Here is a 19321-nt window from a genome sequence, read left to right on the forward strand (position 1 = left end):
AGTGCCGGCGGGAGGCCGCCTCTCGCTGGGGCCCAGCCTCCCCGCCCCCAGGCCAGCCCGGCCGCCCAGCCCCAGCGGGCCGCTGGCACCCGGGTCCCCTTCCTGCATTTACCCCCGGGAGGCCCACCCCTGCCCTGGGTGCCAGGCTGCCCGGAGCCCTGCAGTTTGCCTGCAGCCTCACGTGACCCCCACTGAGCCCTGGGTGCGGTGCTGAGGGGCTGCTATGTGACCCGTCCAGTGTCCCCGGGAAGCAGAGGCCAAGCGGAGGGGCCACCCCGTGGGTCCTGGTGGCTGGTGCAGCCCTTGTGCTGGGCCACTGCGGTCCACGGGCTTGAGGGGCCGGGGCGCCATCACTCCAGCTCCACAGACGCCTGCTGGCTTGCCGTGGGCCCAGACTGCGTAAGTCAGGTGACCACAGGAGTCCACTGTCTTCTCCTGCTCCCACTGGGAATTTGGAGTGATTACTAATTCTGTAACTGTTGCAGGGAGGTTGGCAGGGAGGCAGGTACACAGTGAAAGCTCAGCACAACCTGCCGAGAGTGTAGTCCTGGCCCAGCCCTGCGCCGCCCCCGTCGAGCAGGTGGGGGCCGTGCTGTCTCCCAGGCCCCCCAGCTCCTTTAGGACGCCCGCCCTAGTGGGCCATGACACGTTTCCTTGGGAGCTTCTGGAAAAGACTGTCCCCTTTGTTCAAATCAAAGCGAGCAAGTCATTCTTGCCAGAAACGCCCTCCTGCGCAGCAGCGCGGGAGTCTCTGTACTTCTGTCTGGTGTTCGGGTCTCTGGGCTCTGCTCCCTGGGGGTCGTCACTGTGCTGTCGTGAAAGGGGCAGAAGATGGGAAGAAGGGAAGAGACTCTGGTCATAGTTCCCCCGTGCTGGGAAAGAGGCCACATTGGGGGTCTCAAGAGTAGTTTGATCAGCTGGCTGTTTCTTATGCCCCAGAGGGAAATGTTGCAGGCCTGAGCTCTTAAGAGGCCTTAGGAGTGACCCAGACTCTACCCCCTGTGCCAGGGAAGAACAGCAGCATCACAGCAGCCGCCTCGGTGCTAAATATTCGCTCCACAGTGTAGTAGGCTAGGGGCGTCTTCTCTTAGATGAGGAACAGGGGCTTAAATACAGAAAGAAAGGAGCTGGGGGCCGGTGTGCGCGGTCGCCGGGGATAGCACTCATTTCCACTCTTAATTCCATTCCTTAGTCACGTCCTCAAACCCCAGACAAGCTGGCAGAACAGTATTCAGAGCAGAGTAGAGCTTCCTCTTTCAAGCAAATCTACCCCCTCACCCCCACGCCTTTGCTCTGGAAAGCGAGTGTCACTACCGTCCCTTTTAACGTCAGGCTTGCTTTACAGTCACAGACCTTTGAATTGTTTTCAGATTGGTTTGCATGAAATCCACCTTAAGACACTTGAGTGTCTTTTGAGTTAATTATTTTACCCAACCATAAGTGAGCGTCTTGTCCCGTGTCCCACTTTGAAGAGCTGTCTCTTGGAGACCCTGAGGCGGGGGTGGGATTGGCGGGAGTGAAAACCCCTTGGGACCCCTGACAGCGGCCAGTCAGCGCTGGCCCCTGACGCTCTGGCCACGTGGCCTGCCAGGGGCCGGCTGCTCTGTGCCTGAGTCCCGTCCTCGGGTCGGTCATCCTGAGGCCCGCGCCTCCAGGAAAATCCTCCCCGACAGAGAAATGGGGTGGTAGGAGTGGACGGCAGGTGCCCGAGGTTCTAAGACAAGTGTCTTCTCCCAAACAGATGCCCACCCCCACTGCTGCTGCCAAGTCTGCTGGGTGGCTTCAGTTGTGTCCGACCCTGTGCGACCCCGTAGACGGCAGCCCACCAGGCTTCCCTGTCCCTGGGATTCTCCAGGCAAGAATGCCGGAGTGGGTTGCCATTTCCTTCTCAGGGCCAGAATTAGCAGGAGCTACTGAGGGAGCGGCCTGCTCGCCCGCCCCGAACATCTGCCGCTGAAAACCTGATATTAAACAGCTTAATATATCTCCTTAATGACAAGGTGGCTGCCTTCTGCTGTGTGAGTGGCAGGGAGGCTCGGGACAGGAAGGCTGGTTTCTGCTCCCTCGCCCGCCTGGTGCGTCTGGCAAGAAGCAAGGTCTCCCCATGGGCTTGGCCCCCGTCGGGAGCCGGAGCCTCTTCCCCAGGCGGCCTCTGCCCCAGGGCACCACCTGGTCAGCAGCAGGGTCTTCACGGAAGTGGAGGGTTAGGGCCTGAGGACAAGGCGGTCACCTGGGCTCCTGAGCAGACTTGCCGTGCAGTCGTGTGTCCTTGGTCTGGACACGAGAAACCAGAGGAGGGACGTGATGGAGGCAGACCTGGAACCCAAGAAGCTGCTCAGCCCAGAGCGGCCCGCACCCCGGGGAAACCTAGGCGGGGCCGGAGCGGCCGGCACCCCGGGGAAACCGAGGCGGGGCGGAGGGGCCCGCACCCCGGGGAAACCTAGGCGGGGCCGGAGCGGCCCGCACCCCGGGGAAACCTAGGCGGGGCCGGAGCGGCCGGCACCCCGGGGAAACCGAGGCGGGGCGGAGGGGCCCGCACCCCGGGGAAACCTAGGCGGGGCCGGAGCGGCCCGCACCCCTGAGAGAGCCAGGCGGGGCCGGAGCGGTCCCCTCCCCGGGGAAACCTAGGCGGGGCCGGAGCGGCCCACACCCCCGAGAAAGCCGGGTGGGGCCGGAGCGGTCCCCTCCCCGGGGAAACCTGGACGGGGCCAGAGCGGCCCGCACCCCGGGGAAACCTAGGCGGGGCGGGACTGGTCCCCACCCCTGAGAAAGCTGGAAGTCTTGGATGAGGTGGAGTGGTCCGTGCCCCCAAGAGAACAGAATGGGACTGGAGTGATCCACACCCCAGTCCCTCGGGGGGTGTGACCTACTCAGGCCCTAGTTTGGGGTCCTGTTCCCCAGAACTGCAGGACACAGCCCCCCATGGCCCCAGCGCCTGAAAGAAGAGGGGGCCTACCCAGAGGCGGTGGGGAGACAGGAGCTGCTGGGCTCTGCGGTCTGCGGACTCCCCCCACCCTGCCACCTCACCCGGGAGGGGACCCAGTCAGACTGCCTGCGCCCGAGCCCCAGCGGTGCGAGCCCATGTGGGCGCAAGCTCTGGCGGCCGCCCTGGGCCCCGGAGAGCTCCGCGGAGGCGGCTCTGCCAGCAGCAGCTTACTCATCAACCACAGAAGAGGCTCGGGGGCCGGGGAGGCCCACGGGAGCCCCGCGCTGCTGTGCCCCGGACGAGTGGGCCCAGCAGGGGCGGCTCCCTGCCCGCCGCCGCCTCACCAGCCCTGGGATGCCCACGTTCCCACCCTGTGTGCGGCAGGCCCCTCTGTCTGGGCCTCAGCTTCCGGGCTGAGTTCAGGCACCTCGGGGCCCGCAGCACAGACGGGACGCAGAAAGGCCGTGTGACGGCTGTGTGTGCCCTGAGCGGTCGCAGTTGCTCTTTTTCCAGAGTGTGCCCTGATGATTAGCTGCCCTCTCTCCCGCTCACCGCGTGGGAGTGCATGGCCCCATCCCACTCTGCACAGGCTGGCGGGGTGGGGCCAGGGTCTGTGGGGCTTTGCTCCCCCTGCAGGCATCCCCCCTGAGCCATCACACCTGCTACACTTCAGAGGGCATCAAGGATACACCCGCTCCGTCAGCCTGGCGAGGGCGGCAGCCAGGGCGGGCCTGGGTGGGCAGAGCTTCCCCGCCAGTGTTCCTCCCAGACATCCAGTGCAGAGGGGCCCGCCCCGCCCAGCGCAGCCCCAGCCTCGCGTCTCAGCCCGGGGCCCCGTGCCCTGGGGCCCCTCTGTTGGAGAGCTGGACGCCCTCACTGGCTGTGTCCTGTCTACAGGGTGGGGGACACTTCGCGTCACAACCCAGGGAGTGTGCGCACAGAAAGCGCGCAGCCGGGCACTCTGCTCAGAGGAAGAGCCAGTCAGACGCTGGCTTTTGTTCCTTCACAGATTCTGGTCATGAGCTGCCAATTTGCTCTGTTTTTAACCAAAGCAAAAGTTCTCTGTTTTCCCACAAGTTGAGGAAGGCTGAGATGCTGATGGTAACAGTGGGAACAGTCAGAGGCTGCTTCTCTGCGGAGGGGACGGTGGTCCGGCAGCGGCTCTGGGGGGCACCACGGTGAAGCCTGTGGGGGCTGGGGCAGCACCTCGCAGAAACTAGATGCACCCCCCGGGGGGCACGTCCTCCTCCGGGAGCCAGGACCTTTCTTGGGGACACGGGGACGGTTTGTGCTGCCGACCCTCTGGGGCTGTGGCCCCTTCTCCTCTGTGAGCAGACACCTGACCAGGTGGCTGGGGGCCAGCACCCTCGAGCCTCACTGTGCCGGGAGGTAGTTCTGATCTCTGAGGAATACGATCTTCAGGCCCCACAACTGGAGGCATGTCTGACTTTGGGGCCCAGAAGGAAGAGCCTGGGACTGGGTCAGACCCCAGCTCCTGACCAGGGCCCGCCGTTTCCAGCTGCGTTTCTGCAGACGACCTGTGTCATTAAAACAAGGACACGGGGCGTCCCTGGCAGTTCAGCGGCTAGGACTCCATGCTCCCAGAGAAGGGGGTTCGATCCCTGCTTGGGGAGCTAAGATCCCACCTGCCTCTCAGCCCAAAATCAAAAACAACCAGAAAACAGGGACAAGGATCAGAGCCTTGAGAGGCTGCCCAAGGATGAATTGTGCAGCCCAAGGAGGGCCCACGAGGCTTCTTTGGAAACAGAGGCGCCTTCTCTCAAAACCATCTGCGTCATTTCTTAAAAGTGTGGTGGTTTCAGCATGCCCAGATCTGGAGGAAACAGGCCGAATCTCACAGCCTTTCCAGGGTTGCTAAACCCTCGTGTCTTTCGTGCTGCTGCGGTGTTGCCAGAGATTCTGTATTCGCTTCCTGATGCTGCTATAAAAAACGATCACAAATGTAGCGGCTTAACGCCACACAGCCCTGGTCTCTTACAGTTCTGGAGGTCTGAATCTAACATGGATCTGTGGGTTGTGGGCTTCCAGAGACTCTGGAGGGAGCTGGCTTTCTGCTGAGGGGCGCTGGAGAAGGCAACAGGTCCCCTCCCAGAGCCTCTGCCTTCAAAGCCATCAGTGTTGGCTCCCCTGCCTTCACGCCTCCCTGCGCCTCCCTCTTTTAAAGACTCTTGATGATGTTGGGTCCGTGGAGATAATCCAGGATAATCTCTGCATCTCAAGATCCTGAACTCGATCACGTAAGAGAGCTCCTCTTTCCATCTAAGGTAGCATATTCATAGGTTCTAGGGATTTAGGTCACAGATTTCCTGGGGGAGGTCAGCATAGTAGTCAGTCTCACTTTAGTCTGTACAGCCACAATCGGGTATCATTGTGGTTTCTTCTGAGCTCAGGGAAGTCCCTCTAAAGGAAGGGGCGTGGCTGTGGTCCTCTGGAATGGCAGGGGAGAGGGGCACGCCTGCGGCCCGGAGCACTGGCAGGGTTTCACAGGCCTGGGGTCTGAAGGCGTCGGGGTGCCCTGCAGAGCCTGCTCTCCAGTGGCCTTGGGGCTTCACGTGACACTCTCAGGCCTCCTCGCTTCCACCAGCTCCTGCCTGTCTGCGCCTTCTCACCCCAGTCACCATCGCCAAGGCCCTCTTTCACTCCAGCGGCCACCTAACCCCATGGTTTGCCTTATTCCCCAGTTGCTGTTTTACCAAGAAGTCAGCCCTAAAGCTTTCATTTCTCTGCCGCGCAGGCCCCAGGCCGGGGTGCCGGGCTGACCTCCGAGGTAGTGTGGGAGCTCCCGGTGCTGACTGCTGCCCGTGGGGGTGGGCCCAAGGAGGCTCCTCTGGCCCCTGGTCCCGGCAGGGGGAGGCTGCCGTAAGCCCCAGTCCCTCCCAGTCAGCAGAGGAGGAACGCTGATCTCCACCCCCCAACTCAGGGTGCGGCCCGGGGGCCCAGCCAGCCCCCACTCTGACAGCACCTCCTGTTAACGTCCGCATGCCCCTCTTCCGAGAAAAAGGCCTGTGATGAGCCTCGCCCCACACCTCCCCTCCCACACCTGAAGGAAGGAGAGGCTGCCTAGCCACCTGGCTCAGCCGAGTCCACTCTCCCGCCCGGTGCACTGGGCTCAGTACTTTTCCAAAGCACCTGCTGCTCCCCTGCGCCACCCGGGAGGTGGCGGTGGAGTGGGCAGGCAGGCGAGGAAAGAAGTCCTGGTCTCCCCAGAGGGGCGGCCCTGGCCCCAGCTTCCCACAGACGCTCCCGGGTTGTGCCCGGCTCAGCAGTGGGGCCCTGGACACGCCAGCATACACCACCCGCCCCCAACGCACACACAACCCTGAACCCTGCGGTCTCCTCTCGGGCCTGGGCTGCTGGGAAGGGCATCCGGCAGGGGGTAAGCAGAGCTGCCTTCCTGTGGATGGCCCGACAGAGGTCACTGGAAAACCCTGAGGTGGGAGACGGGAAGGAACAAGGAACTGTTCTGGAACCTGGTCACAGAGCCTCCAGGAAGTGTCTGGTCTTCTCCCAGAGCCGCGGGCTCAGAGCCACCTGCATTCCAGGTGACCTCTCTGGGGTGAGCCAAGGTCAAGGAAAGGGAACAAAGGCAAAGCGGTGGTGGTGGTGGCGGCTGAGGTCGGAGGTCCTGCTGAGCCGCGCCGGGCTGGGGAGGGCAGTGCAGGCCGCTCCCAGCAGAGTCAGTGACCGGAGCCCCAGGGCGGGGTGGGGGGCCCACTGCAGCCCATGATTTTAAAGGGCTCTGGGCCACAGGCTGGCAGTGAGTTCTGACGTACTTTCCAACAAAAATAATTCTTAATTCCACAACAGACTGAAAAAATAGAAGGCCAGGGACGTGTGGGGTGGGGTTTGCAGGCGACTGGAAGACGCCGCCTCTCGGAGGGGGCCGCCCTGGGGTCTGCATGCTCCAGGCACACAGAGGGTCTGCAGAAAAGAAACCTGCTAAAATCCGTACCACCCCTTTTCCAGTTAAACTCTGGAGAACCAGCGCTGTGTAGACAGTGCTCGGCTCAACCAGGGACTTGAGTCAGCTGCCACTTTCAGCCTCAGAAATGCCCAGCCCGCCAGCAGCTGCAGACACAGGGCTGTGGGAGGCTTCCAGTGAGGGAGCCACACTTATTTGGTTTGAACCACAGCGTCTTCTGAAAAAACTGACTTGCCAGCGTTTAAAATCAGGGTTTTCCACCAAGAAACGCGGACTCGGTCTCCATGAAGTCTCAGCCCACGCCCCACGTGCCAGCCCCCTACAGGGTCTGTGATGGAGAAACCTGCGCCCGGGGACGAGGCGGCCTGCACCTGGGCCACCAAGCAGCCGTCCCTGGGGTACCCTGTGCTTCTCACAAAGGGCCCAGGCAAGGCCAGGCTGACCCAGCCAGAGCCCTGTCCTGGCCAGCGTCACCCCTGCTGGAACTGTGGGCAGTGGTCTGTTGCCAGTCACAAGCTGGTTCCTGGAAAGGCTGATTCAGGTGACGTTCTGGAAACGTGGAGGAAGGAGTGTGTCCTGCCAGGCGCTCTGAGAGCACAGGGAGTGAGGTGCCCTCCGGTGGACGTGTGCCCTGCCGGCCTGAGCCTCACATCCCGAGGGTGGCCGTGTGGTCCCAGCACCTGCATGCCAGCAGGGCCGTCGGGAGGCTCCGGGGCCTCTGGCTGAGCCCTGCTGCGTACCGGGGAGGAAGGCCTCGGACAGGGGAGCAGGCTGGGGAGCATCACCAGGAAAAACGCACTGTGTCTCCTGGGCTGGCGCGTTCCAGCCCGCCCGAGGGGAGGTGTGCGCCAGGCCACAGGAGGCCCAAGTTCCCAGCTCGGGGAAAAGTCGTGACCTTTGCATATTCTTGCAGTTTGAGGGCTGTGCTTCCTCCCTGGTGGTGCCTCCTGGAGAGAGGGTCCCGGTGGTGGAGGCGGGCCTGGAGCAGACTGGATCTCATCCAGGGAGGGAGGGTGTTCACTCCTGCTCGGCCTCAGACAGGGAGCAGGTGTCCCCACGTGTGAGGCCAAACACCAGCCATCGCTGTGTTTGCAGGGTGACTGACGTTCGCAGGGTGACATCTGCCCTTCAGCACCGTCCTGCGTGTGGCCTCCTGCACGTGGCTGGGTTGGGGGCTGTCTGCTGCTCACGGGGGTGCCCAGGACATCAGAGCCGTTGGCTCCCGGAGCTCCTCAGTCCTCCCGTCTCGGGGGGATGTGGGGCCCAGGCAGGGCCAGGCTCTGCTCCCTCACCACATGTGCCCATGGAGATGGGGCGGCCGGCCCGGCGGGGCTTCCCGGGGCCCAGGATGTGAGGGACGGGCTGGCCACGCTCGCTGTGGGTCAGGGGAGGCTTGGGGAAGAGCCGCCTCCAAGGAAGAGGCAGCAGATCGCGGTGAGAGCTCAGCTGGCAGGGCTCACACATGCAGAACCCACTGTCCGCTGTGAGCCCCGTGGGCGAGGCTGCAGGCCTTGTCAGAGCCTTCAGGGTGCTCACGCGCACTCTGTAGGACTCTTACCCAACTCCGAATTCCTTTGACTGAGGACTCCTTTCATGCTGGGAGTTGCAGGCTGGTGGGGACGGGAGGCTGACTGAGCTTGAGGAGACTCCAGGAAGGCAGGATAGCGGAGCGGACACCTCGGAGCAGGGCCCTCCCCTGACTACGTTTAACACTCACTCCCAGGATTCCTGGGAGCCTGACAGTCAGCTCCTTGGAGCTGGCACGAGCTCCGCACCCTTCCACTGGGAGGATTTCTCCCTGCAAACTGCTTCTGTCTCGTCCTGTTCTCTCCAGGCAAACGAGGGAGCAGGAGACGCCTCCCGACTTCTTCTACTTCTCGGACTACGAGAGGCATAATGCGGAGATCGCCGCCTTCCACCTGGACAGGTGAGCCCCCGCGGGCGCCCCGCACCATCGCCGCCGCAGGCACGGGCTGCTGTGACCTGGCCGTCAGGAACAGGGGCCAGAAGACTCGGGGTGTCAGCTTCTCTGACAAGACCCAAGATCGCGAGCCCCACAAACGGCTCTTCCCTAGGTGGCCCCGGGTCTGGGGCAGCTCTGCGGAAGAGGACAGACCCCTTTTGGGCTCGGTGGGGCCCCTGGCTTCTGGGGAGGAGTGGAGGTTGGGGGCTGACGGGAGAGCAGGTCCATTCAGATCCGGTGGCGCGCCCAGAGACCTCAAGTGAGGATGCCGCTCCCTGTCCTTCCACCAGGATCCTGGATTTCCGCCGGGTTCCTCCTGTGGCCGGCAGGCTGGTCAACATGACCAAGGAGATCCGGGACGTCACGAGGGACAAGAAGCTGTGGAGAACCTTCTTCATCTCCCCAGGTGACCTCCCTCCCCAGTGAGCTCCCTGCCCGGGTGACCTCTTTCCCCAGGTGACCCCCCTCCCCAGTGAGCTCCCTGCCCGGGTGACCTCCTTCCCCAGGTGACCCCCTCCCCGGGTGACCTCTCTCCCCGGTTGACCTTCTTCGCCAGGTGACCCTCCCCGGGTGACCTCTCTCCCAGGTGACCCCCTTCCCGGGTGACCCCCTCCCCAGGTGACACCTCCCTGGGTGACCCCCCTCCCCTATGACCCCCTCCCCTGTGGGCCCCTCCCCGGGTGACCCCCTTCCTGGGTGACCCTCCTTCCCCGGGTGACCCTCCTCCCCAGGTGACCCCTCTCCCTGGGTGATCTCCCTCCCCGAGTGACACCTCCCTGGGTGACCTCTCTCCCTGGTGACCCCCTCCCCTGTGGCGCCCTCCACGGGTGACTTCTCTCCTGGGTAACCCCCCTCTCCGGGTGACCCTCCCTCCCCGGGTGACCTCTCTCCCGGGTGACCTCTCTCCCTGGTGACCCCCTTCCCGGGTGACACCTCCCTGGGTGACCTCTCTCCTGGGTAACCCCCCTCCCCAGGTGACCACCCTCCCTGGGTGACCTCTCTCCCTCGTGACCCTCCTCCCCTGTGACCCCCTTCCCAGGTGACCCCCTCCCCAGGTGACCCCCTTCCTGGGTGACCCTCTCCCCGGGTGACCTCCTTCCCCAGGTGACACCTCCCTGGGTGACTCCCCTCCCCTGTGACCCCTTCCACGGGTGACCTCTCTCCTGGGTAACCCCCCTCCCCGGGTGACCATCCTCCCTGAGTGACCTCTCTCCCTGGTGACCCCCTCCCCTGTGGCCCCCTCCCCTGTGACCTCACCCCTGTGACCTCTCCCCTGCACCTGGAGCGGCCTGGCTTCAGCACTGTGTCTGCGTCGCCCCAAGTCTCAGAGCTGCCAGGTGGTCTTTGTCGTTCCTGACTCCGCCCCTGGGCTGCAGGTGATGTTGCTGCTGCCAAAGGCTGGGGCGAACTCCCAGCCTCCTGGGAAGCCATCTCCAGGTGGTGCAGCCAGAGCGGCCCTCCGTTCTGTGGACGCCCCCAGATTAAAAACACCCCGGAAAGACCCTCACGTGGCTCAGGGCCCTGCGGCCGCCCTCTCCTCTGTGGAGCACTGGACACAGAGTGGGGCTTCCCCTGGTCCCTGGAGGGTTGGCACTGCCCCGCCCTCGGGCCCCTGCCCACTCCAGGTGCATAAGGTCCCGACTTCGTGGTGCCACCCTCCAGCACACACACGAAGGAGAGTCAGGCTCAGCGGGGTGGTCTGCCCGCTTGCATCAGATCTAATCCTCGGGGCTCCTTTCCTGACCACCCCTTTGGGGCCGGGCGACCCCTCCTGAGACTGGACCCCGAGGAGCCCCTCCTACATCCTGCGGCCTTTGTCACTTGCATTTCGGCTTGGAACATTTTGCGTTGTCCCAGCAACGCTGGCACAGCGGAGTAGAGTGACCCAGCTGGGCCACCAAGACCCCACAGAGCAGGGCCCCGGCCCCCGACCCTGCAGGGATGCCTCAGCCGTGCCAGGCACCCACCCAGCCAGTCCACACAGACAGAATCCACTCGCCAAGTCCAAAGATCCGCTGGCCCAGAAGCCCCCTCCTTGTAGGTCAGCGTGCTTCTCGGCCGCGTGATGAGCTGGTCAGAACTGAGGCCCACAGCCCTCGCTCCGTTAAGGCCATCTCTGCCACACAGTGCTCACAGTTCCTCCTCTCCGAGCCCACAGAGAGGAGAGAGGCGGGACCCCCGAGGCGAGAGGGCTCCGTCCCCCTTGAATGAGTGTCTGGCCCACGTGACAATGCCGAGGGCCCGAGCTAGAGCCTTGTCGGGAGGGTCTCTGAGGTTAGGCCTGTGGGGCGTGTGCCCACCTCGGTCACGTCCAGGGGACGCAGCCTCACCCAGCCCCCGGTGGCCCCCCGTCCCCACACCCCGGCTTTAAATGGTTTAGTTGCCACTTGGAGTCTGAGCAGTTTCGCTACACCTGGAAGCATCCTCACAGCGAAGGTGACTGGTCCATCCTCAGAGTCCCCTCCCAGCCCTGCGCCCGCCAGGACGGCCGTGGCCCGCCTTCTGTCTGAACGGCGCTGCTTCTGCCGGCCCCTCGCTGCGGGGAGGCGCCGGGCAGCTGTCTCTCCCGCCGCGGCGTCACCCTGAGTGCCGGTTCTGCGGCCTGTCCCATGTTTTCTCTTTCGTTTCTGAACCGGTCGATGAGCCCGAGCAGAAGGGACAAAGTAGTTTGTCGCAAGGAAGCGGAGGGACTGACATCTGAAATCCCAAGAAATGGAGACGAATCAAGCAGTCTCTCTGCTGGGTCTCCCGCTTGGGCCCAGGGGCCTCCTAGCTACGCCCCTGCTGTGTTCCCTGAGCTCAGTTGTCTTACGGAGGTTTGTAAACGAGCAAGGGCTCCTTTCCATGGTCAGCAGACAGTCACTTGCTGTCTAGGTGGGTGATCTGAGATGCAGGCATCCCACCCCGCTCTCGCACCCGTCTGCACCCGGGACCGGGTCTCCGTCGTCCTCGCCGATGCTGGCATTGGCGGGCGCTGACACCCCCCTCGCCCTGAGCCACGCCGTCGCTCAGCCTGGTCAGTCCCAGAGGCAGGGCCCGTGGGGGTCCCGGCTCCGGGCCACTCTGCCGGTCCTGTGGGTCCCCGGCTTGGCGTCCGGGCCCCGTCTGGATGCGCCCCTGCTCCCTGTCCAGGAGCCGCCAGCTCTGGGCTCAGCTCCGCCTGCTGCCGCTGACACCCACCCTCTCCGCCCAGACTGTTTCTGTTCCCACCGCCTCTGCTCCGTCGGCCAGATTTCTCCCCGAAAGCCTTGAGAAGCGTTTGGTTTTCTCTTAAGCAGCAGCTAACAGGAACCAGCTTTGATCTCACTAGAAAATGAGGTCTGTTCAGATTCGTTTGGAGCGTTTCTGCTTTGCTGGCATTTCTGCGCCTGTCGTGGGTGTAAAAGCTGCAAAGGCCGAACTTTGCCAGAGGCGCCAATCCACGCCACTGCCTCCAGCCTCAGGGCCCTGAGTAGCCCTGCTCTGGGGTCCGTCAAAGTGGGGGAGACGTGTGCAGCCTGCAGAGGCTGGGGAGCCCGGTGGGCTAAGAGGTGGGAGTGGCCAGCCAGCTGGGGGCAGCGTCAGCCAGGGACAGCGTCAGGCGGGGGGCGGCTGAGTCCCCGTCACCACAGGACTGAGTGGGGCCAGCGGCCAGACCTGCGTCTGCCGTGTGACACCTTTCTCCCACTTTCCTGGTGACTCCGTCGCCGCGCCTCTCATCCCAAGGTCAGCCCGCATCCTCCCGTGCAGGTCTAGGCCATGGGGGGCAGGGTGCGCAGGGGGGCGCGGCAGATGGGGAGAGGGCGCGGCGTGCGCCCCCCAGCCCCTCCTGCCCCTCCCCGCCACTCAGCCAGCTTTACGCCAGCTCTTCCCCACACTGGCTGGGGGCTGGCGGGGTGGTCCCTGGGCCTCTGCTACTCTGTGGCCAGTGTCCAGACTCCTGCCAGGAGCCAGACGGGTTTCCCAGAGCAGACAGACCCCTCCCCAGCAGCCCTGCCCCTTGTGACACCCCACGCACACCCTCGGGGCCTCTGAGATGGGCAAGGACTCACCCCTCCTGCCAGCAAAGCCCCAGACATTCAGGGGAACGGCCTGGATTCTCTGGGACCCTCAGGCTGGCAGGCTGGGACCCCCTGATCTTCACGGAGACCAGGGCCAGGGAGCCTGTCTCGTTGGAGTCCTCGGGTCCTCCCCGCCATCTGGCCCACTGCCCTGAGCTGCCCTGGCCATCACTGTCAAGAGGAACGGGCACTGCCTCCCCGAGCCCAGCCACTCCACGCCTGTCCTCTCTGCTCCCCGGGTCAGGAGCTGCACAGCCCCCTGTTCAGGGACGGAGGCTCGGAGGAGTGAGGGCCCGGCCCCCCACGGGGCTGCAGAGCGGAGCAGTGAGAGGCCACAGGCTGGAGGAGCCCCACCCTGACGCCCCCGCACAGGCCGGGTTTCTGACGGGGAGAAGGCTGTGAGCCCGGGAAATGCCTCTCTCTTCACTTGACTCCATCTAAAGTCAGCTTAGGCTCAGAGGTTACAGACACGAATTCCAGGGCTCGGAGAGGATTTTCCTCCTGAAAATGGGCCGAGATTGAATCATGTCGACACAAGAGACCTCAGGCTGAGCCCAGTCTGCAGCAGCGGCTGCAGGATCCTGAGGTGCAGGGCGGGGGCGGGCAGGCTTTGCTGTTGGCAGGGCGGGGGCCGGTGCGGAGGGGCCACGGGCTTGGGGCTTGTTTCCCCCACAAACAAAGGCAGTGACGGAGCGCAAGAACGCGGTTCCATAGGTAAGCGCAGGCTCAGACACTCCCGCCGCCCAGCACGAGGTGCTTCGCGACTCTCCTCCTGTGGGGACGTGACCCACACGTCTTGGGTCCAGTGTCTGAAGTGTGCAGTTAAGTGGTTTTTAGTGCATTCTCCATGTTGTGCAGCAGGCCCCACTGATTCCAGGGTATTTGCTCACCCCGAAAGAAACCATCACTGTTCAAAGCCACCCCACTCTCCCCTCCTCTCGGCTCTGAGAGCCGCCAGCTTCCGTTCAGTTCGTCTCCTGCCAGGGTCTCGTGCGCACGGTGTCTGGCTTTGCCCACAGTGTTCGTGGCTCATCCATGCGGTGTTCCACTTCATTCCTTTTGTGGCTAAATGCTGTTCCATGTTACGGGCAAACCACACTGCCTCTGGGGGTGGTCTGCTGGGAACACCTCTGTCAAGGGTCTGCGTGGACGTGTGTCTTCCCTTCTCTCGGGTGTGTGCCTGGGAGTGGGGTGGCCAGATCACCGGTTCTGTGTCCAACTTTCTGACTGTTTTTCACAGCAGCTGCACCACTTGACATTCCCACCACAGCTGCATCAGGGTGCAGCCAATTTCTCCACACCTTCAACCACACTGGTATTATCTGTTCTTTTGATCAAAACTGTCCTAGTGGGTGAGAAACTACGGATTTGACTTGCATTTCCCCGATGACTCACGGTGCCCAGCATCTTTCCCCATGCTTGTTGGCCATTACTATATATTCTTTGGAGAAGGATCCTTGAACTCCTTTGCCCATTTATAGATTGGGTTATTTATCTTTTTATTACTGAGACGGAAGGGTTCTTGTGCGAATACTGGGTGCTTATTCGGTCATGATTGCAAGCATCTCCCCCATGCTGCCTCTCTTTGGAATGAGGGCCTTTTGCAAACCACTGAACAGAACCTCCACAGACCCCAGACCTAGTTTGGAGGGTGATGAGGAAGAACCCAGACTCCAATCCGAGCTCTGCGTCCTGAGCTGTGTGGCCCTGTCTGCGACGCGGGGCTGGGGCAGGTGGCTGAGGTCCAGGGTGAGGCCGTGGGGAGCCCCGCCCAGGGAGGGAAGACGCAAACGCGGTGCCGACACGCAGACCCCGCCTGCGGGCCCCCACTGACCGCCCCCTCCGCCCGCAGCCAACAACATCTGCTTCTACGGGGAGTGCTCGTACTACTGTTCCACGGAGCACGCGCTGTGCGGGAAGCCGGACCAGATCGAGGGCTCACTGGCCGCCTTCCTGCCCGATCTGTCCCTGGCCAAGAGGAAGACCTGGCGGAACCCCTGGCGACGCTCGTACCACAAGCGCAAGAAGGCAGAGTGCGTTGGGGGCGCGCTGGGCCGGGGACTCTGGAGTCCTGCCCCGCCGGGGTCTCGGGAGGGCTGGCTCCCACCCGACCTGCTGCAGAGAACGAGCCCCAGGGTCTTGTCCACAGCAGACGGTGTGAGGAGCCGCAGGGCTGCGCTTGAGGCCGCAGATGATCAGAAAGGGCCCCTCACGCAGGGACTGGGCGCCAACTCCCCCCCCGGGTCTCTCCACAACTGGACGAGGCTTCAGATCCCTTCCCCCCTTGAGAGAGACGCTGTCCCTCCAGCTGTGGAGACGTCCGCGAGTGAGCTGTCCCGGCCTGTCCACACACGTGGCCTCTGGGTGGTGTGGTTTAGTCGCCTCCCAGCCCCGTGCTCCTCCCAGCCCCCGTTAACGCAGCCTCTGCCCACCGCAGAGATCCTTTTCTCACTCGGTCCCCCGGCCGCCCTGTGGATCCGAGGTCCTGAGCCGGGCAGCCCCAGGCCCCAGGAGGTGGTTTGGGCCTCCTTGTCATAGAGGAGCCCACCATTCTGATGCCGGGTCCCCTGCAGGTGGGAAGTGGACCCTGACTACTGCGAGGAGGTGAAGCAGACTCCGCCCTACGACAGCAGCCACCGCATCCTGGACGTCATGGACATGACCATCTTCGACTTCCTCATGGGTATGTCCAGGGCCCCCGGCCTGCCCAGCGAGCGCCCAGCTCAGGCCCCGCCGCCGCGGCCGTGCTCATGCTCGCCGCTCCCCGCGCGGAGGCCGGACGGGGAGGGAGGGCGCGCCTCTGAGCCTCAGGCAGGCTCCCAGCAGGCTTGTCCCCACAGGGAACATGGACCGCCATCATTACGAGACCTTTGAGAAGTTTGGCAACGACACATTCATCATCCACCTGGACAACGGGAGAGGGTGAGTCCTCCCAGGTGCCGCGAGGGGCCAGCTGCCCCAGCCCAGACACACCGGGGGGCGGGCGCTCCGTGGGAGGGACGGCCCGGCCCCCAGAGGCCCCCTGGGGTGACGCAGGGCCCTGTGAGCTGGGGACGGGGCCCCAGAGCAGGCGTGTATGCAGGCCTCAGGCCCTCCGCGGGTCAGAGCAGCAAGTACCTGGACGCCTCGGGGGAGTCCGCTCTGGGCCCCTGGGCAGTGTGTGGGGCCCTCACGCCCATCTGTAAAAGACACCCCTGCGGCTGGATCCGAGGCTGCCCTGCCCTCGGGCCTTGTCCACCCAGCCCGGCCAGGGCCTCTCACTGTCGAGCTTCCGCTCAGTCCAGCAGCCAGAGGGTGAGACGGGCTGTGTTCACCTGCCTCACCCGAGGCCCTGCGTCTGGGCTGGGGACAGCAGGAGGCAGGCCCCGGCGGGCCCCACGGGCAGCCCGGCAGCTCTGCCCAGGTGCCCCCGCCCGCTCCCCAGCTCTGCCCTTCTTGCCCAGGTTTGGGAAGCACTCTCACGACGAGCTGTCCATCCTGGTGCCTCTACAGCAGTGCTGCAGGTAGGGCCCTGCCCCTGCAGACGCCCCAGCCCAGCACCCCCGCAGCCCCAGGCCGGACCGAGCCTTCCCACCCCGCCGCGCACAGTGCCTCCGGGAAGGCTCCCTGTCCCCACCGAGCAGAGGAAGACCCGAGGCCCCGCCCCCACGCTCCCCTCTTGTGGCTCCCGAACCCAGCCCCTCCCTTTAACAACCAGGGAGACAGGCCGTAGGGCCCAACCTCCTGCTCCGCGTCCCCCTGGCCCAGAGCCGAGCCACGGCTGTCTCCCGCCCCACTCCCGCCAGAAAGGACGGGGCCTGCCAGACCCCCCTGCAGTGGGACCCTCCCCAGCACCCTTGAAACCGGCCGGAGCAGGCTCCGCCCTGGGCGCCAGCCTGACCTTCGTCTCCGGCAGGATCCGGCGGTCCACGTACCTGCGGCTGCAGCTCCTGGCCCAGGAGGAGCACCGGCTGAGCCTGCTGATGGCCGAGTCCCTGCGCGAGGACCGCGTGGCCCCCGTGCTGTTCCAGCCGCACTTGGAGGCGCTGGACCGGCGGCTGCGCATCGTGCTCCGGGCGGTCGGGGTCTGCGTGGAGAAGGACGGGCTGCACAGTGTCGTGGAGGACGACCTGGGCCCCGAGCACAGAGCCGCGCCCGGCAGGTAGTGAACGCGGGCCGCGGCCAGGCCAGCCGCCCGGGACCCAGGCCCACACGGGGCAGACAGGCTGCCGGGGCAGGCGCCTCGCTTCAGACCCGGGCAGCCGTGGGCGCGCCCTGTGCCCAAGGACAGAGGCGGCCTGGTGGCAGGCCAGCACCCTTTTGTATGGAAAGGAAGCCTTTACTTACGATTTTGTATTTATACCTGGTGCAAATGTACATACATAGAGACATTGTCTGTACAGACCCTGACCACCCCGCAGGCCACACTGTGGGCCACCCGGCCGGTCCAGATGGTCCTGAGAAGGGCTCCCACTCTGGGCCAAGCTCACAGCAGAAACTCTCCTCCCTTCCCGGGGCCACGGGAGGCTCCCGAGGCCCTCACGGACTCGCGTCAAGGGATGGACAACGCGTGGGTTTCAGGCGAAGTGAAGGACCAGCCGTCCCCCAGGCACCGCACAGTCCTCAGAGCACCGTCTGGAGCCGGTGCACGTGTGACCAGTCCTGCAGCTGGCTACCTTCAAGGCATTTCCGTGGAATAGTTTGCAATGTGGTAAAAGTGCAATAAAGATGAGGCAAGTATGTGCTCGGGCCTCACTGGCATCTGGGTCCCTCACTTCCTGCTGCCCAGTGGCCTGTCCACCCTTGGGCATGGCCAGTATCCGGCCTGGAAGGAGGGGGTGCCTGTCCCATGCCTGGTGTGGTCGCTTCCAGGGAACTGAGTGCAGCTCCCCGAGTCTCTCCAGGGCTGGCATCACATGGGCGCTGTGCGCACCTGCAGGAGCTGGCATGCACTGGGGCTGAGCCAGGGGTGGCTGGAGAGACCCAGCCCCCCAGGGCCCCGCAGACGGACGCAGGGGGCCAGAGCACTTCCTGCAGGCCGGCCGGGCCCTGGAGGAGCCTGCCGGCCAAGGGCTTGCCTGAGCCTCGTGTTCTTCGAGCAGAGAAATCACAGCCCCTCAGCTGTCCCCGCAAGTGTCCTGGGCACGCAGATGGGGGCCACGTGGGCACTCGGGGAGGAGACGGCCATCCGCAAGGTGGGAGAGAGGACCCGCCAGAGACTTGGCCTGGGCTTCCAGCTCCCAGGACACAGGGAGGAGCCTGCGTCTCAGCCGCCCCGTCTGCGGTGTTCCGGCACAGCGGCCTTTGAGCCCCCACCCAGAGCTTCCCCGTGTGTCAGAACTCCCTGAGCTGGACACAGAAGGAGAAGGGAGCGGGGGGGGCCTGCTCTGGGGGTGACCAGGCGGAGCAGGGCCAAGGCTGTGGTGGCTACACGTGTTTAGGTTCATGCTCCCCCCAGTAAGAGTCTCTCCGGATCCAGAGTCACCCCCGCTTTGGGCGGAGAGGGACACTCAGAGAAAGATTCCCTCAGCCATGGAAGGCCCCTCCGCAGAGGGCAACGTCCCCTCCATTCCTCAAAGTGGTGGCCATGCTGAAGGGGCACACTTGGGGGACATCTCCTACCCCCCAGAGAGCACACAGCCTCGCCAAGAAGGCCCTGAGCTCCGCAGAGCTGCCCAGGGGGCCAGAGCTGGGCAGCAGGTAAGCCCTGGAGACAGCTTCGCTCGGCCTCAGCACAGCGGGGACAGAGGGCCTCAGTCCAGGACCGGCTGGGAGCCCAGTGCGGCCGGAGGTGGGGCCAGCCGTCCAAGGGGCAGGTGGGGGCGGGTGGAGTTCCCAGTGAAGACAGGCTGGGGGGTCTCCAGCCCACCTGAGTTGACAGGAGTCTTGTGAAGACTGGGTGGTGCACAGTCAGACCGCAGAGGAGCTTCACTGCAAGAGGCTCCTGAAGTCAGGTGGACACCCATCCGGTAGGACAGGGCCTCGTCCTCTCACCGCAGGAGGCAGTGCTCAGAGGTTCGGAGCTGGGGCAGGCCCCTGAAGCCTCCCGGAAGCCGGGGGGTGAGGCTGGACAGACGGACCTGCAGCAGACTGTGCAAACACACCCTGAGGGCCTGCAGATGCCGCTTGGTGGGCTTCGGACGGGGAGGAGGTCAGGGGACAGGGGAGCGGCAGGGGGCCCAGCCCCCATGTGCCCGTGAAAGCCACAGAGCGGGCTCAGACCCGGGAAGACCAGGACTGAGGAGCCCTCGTCACGGTGAAGACAGGCCTAGGGACAGGTGGCGTCTGGGTGACAGTCCACCCGGCCGTGCTGAACTTCCCACCCACGGCCACGTCAGCACTCGGCGCCGTTTCCCTCAAAAGGAGGATGTGATGCGGCTGAACTGAAAGGCAAGGGGGGACCCAAGGCCTCTCTCGGGCAGGAAGATGGGAGGTTAGATTCCCCCCAAGGCCCCTCTCGGGCAGGAAGA

The 19321-nt window shown here is 64.4% G+C and overlaps 1 protein-coding gene across 1 annotated transcript in view; it reads left to right on the forward strand.

Moving 5' to 3' along the window:
* The window catches only part of FAM20C (FAM20C golgi associated secretory pathway kinase), a 32044-nt gene extending 14442 nt beyond the window's left edge, over positions 1-17602 (forward strand). The window contains exons 4-10 of the mRNA XM_052658013.1: positions 8704-8796; positions 9123-9238; positions 14725-14905; positions 15446-15555; positions 15713-15794; positions 16316-16375; positions 16768-17602. Coding sequence (XP_052513973.1) covers positions 8704-8796; positions 9123-9238; positions 14725-14905; positions 15446-15555; positions 15713-15794; positions 16316-16375; positions 16768-17017 — 892 coding nt within the window. The 3' untranslated portion in view covers positions 17018-17602. The remainder of the gene's footprint in view (positions 1-8703; positions 8797-9122; positions 9239-14724; positions 14906-15445; positions 15556-15712; positions 15795-16315; positions 16376-16767) is intronic.
* Positions 17603-19321: the final 1719 nt, after the last annotated feature.

This window comes from Budorcas taxicolor, chromosome 2, assembly GCF_023091745.1.
Source record: "Budorcas taxicolor isolate Tak-1 chromosome 2, Takin1.1, whole genome shotgun sequence".
Lineage (NCBI taxonomy): Eukaryota > Metazoa > Chordata > Mammalia > Artiodactyla > Bovidae > Budorcas > Budorcas taxicolor.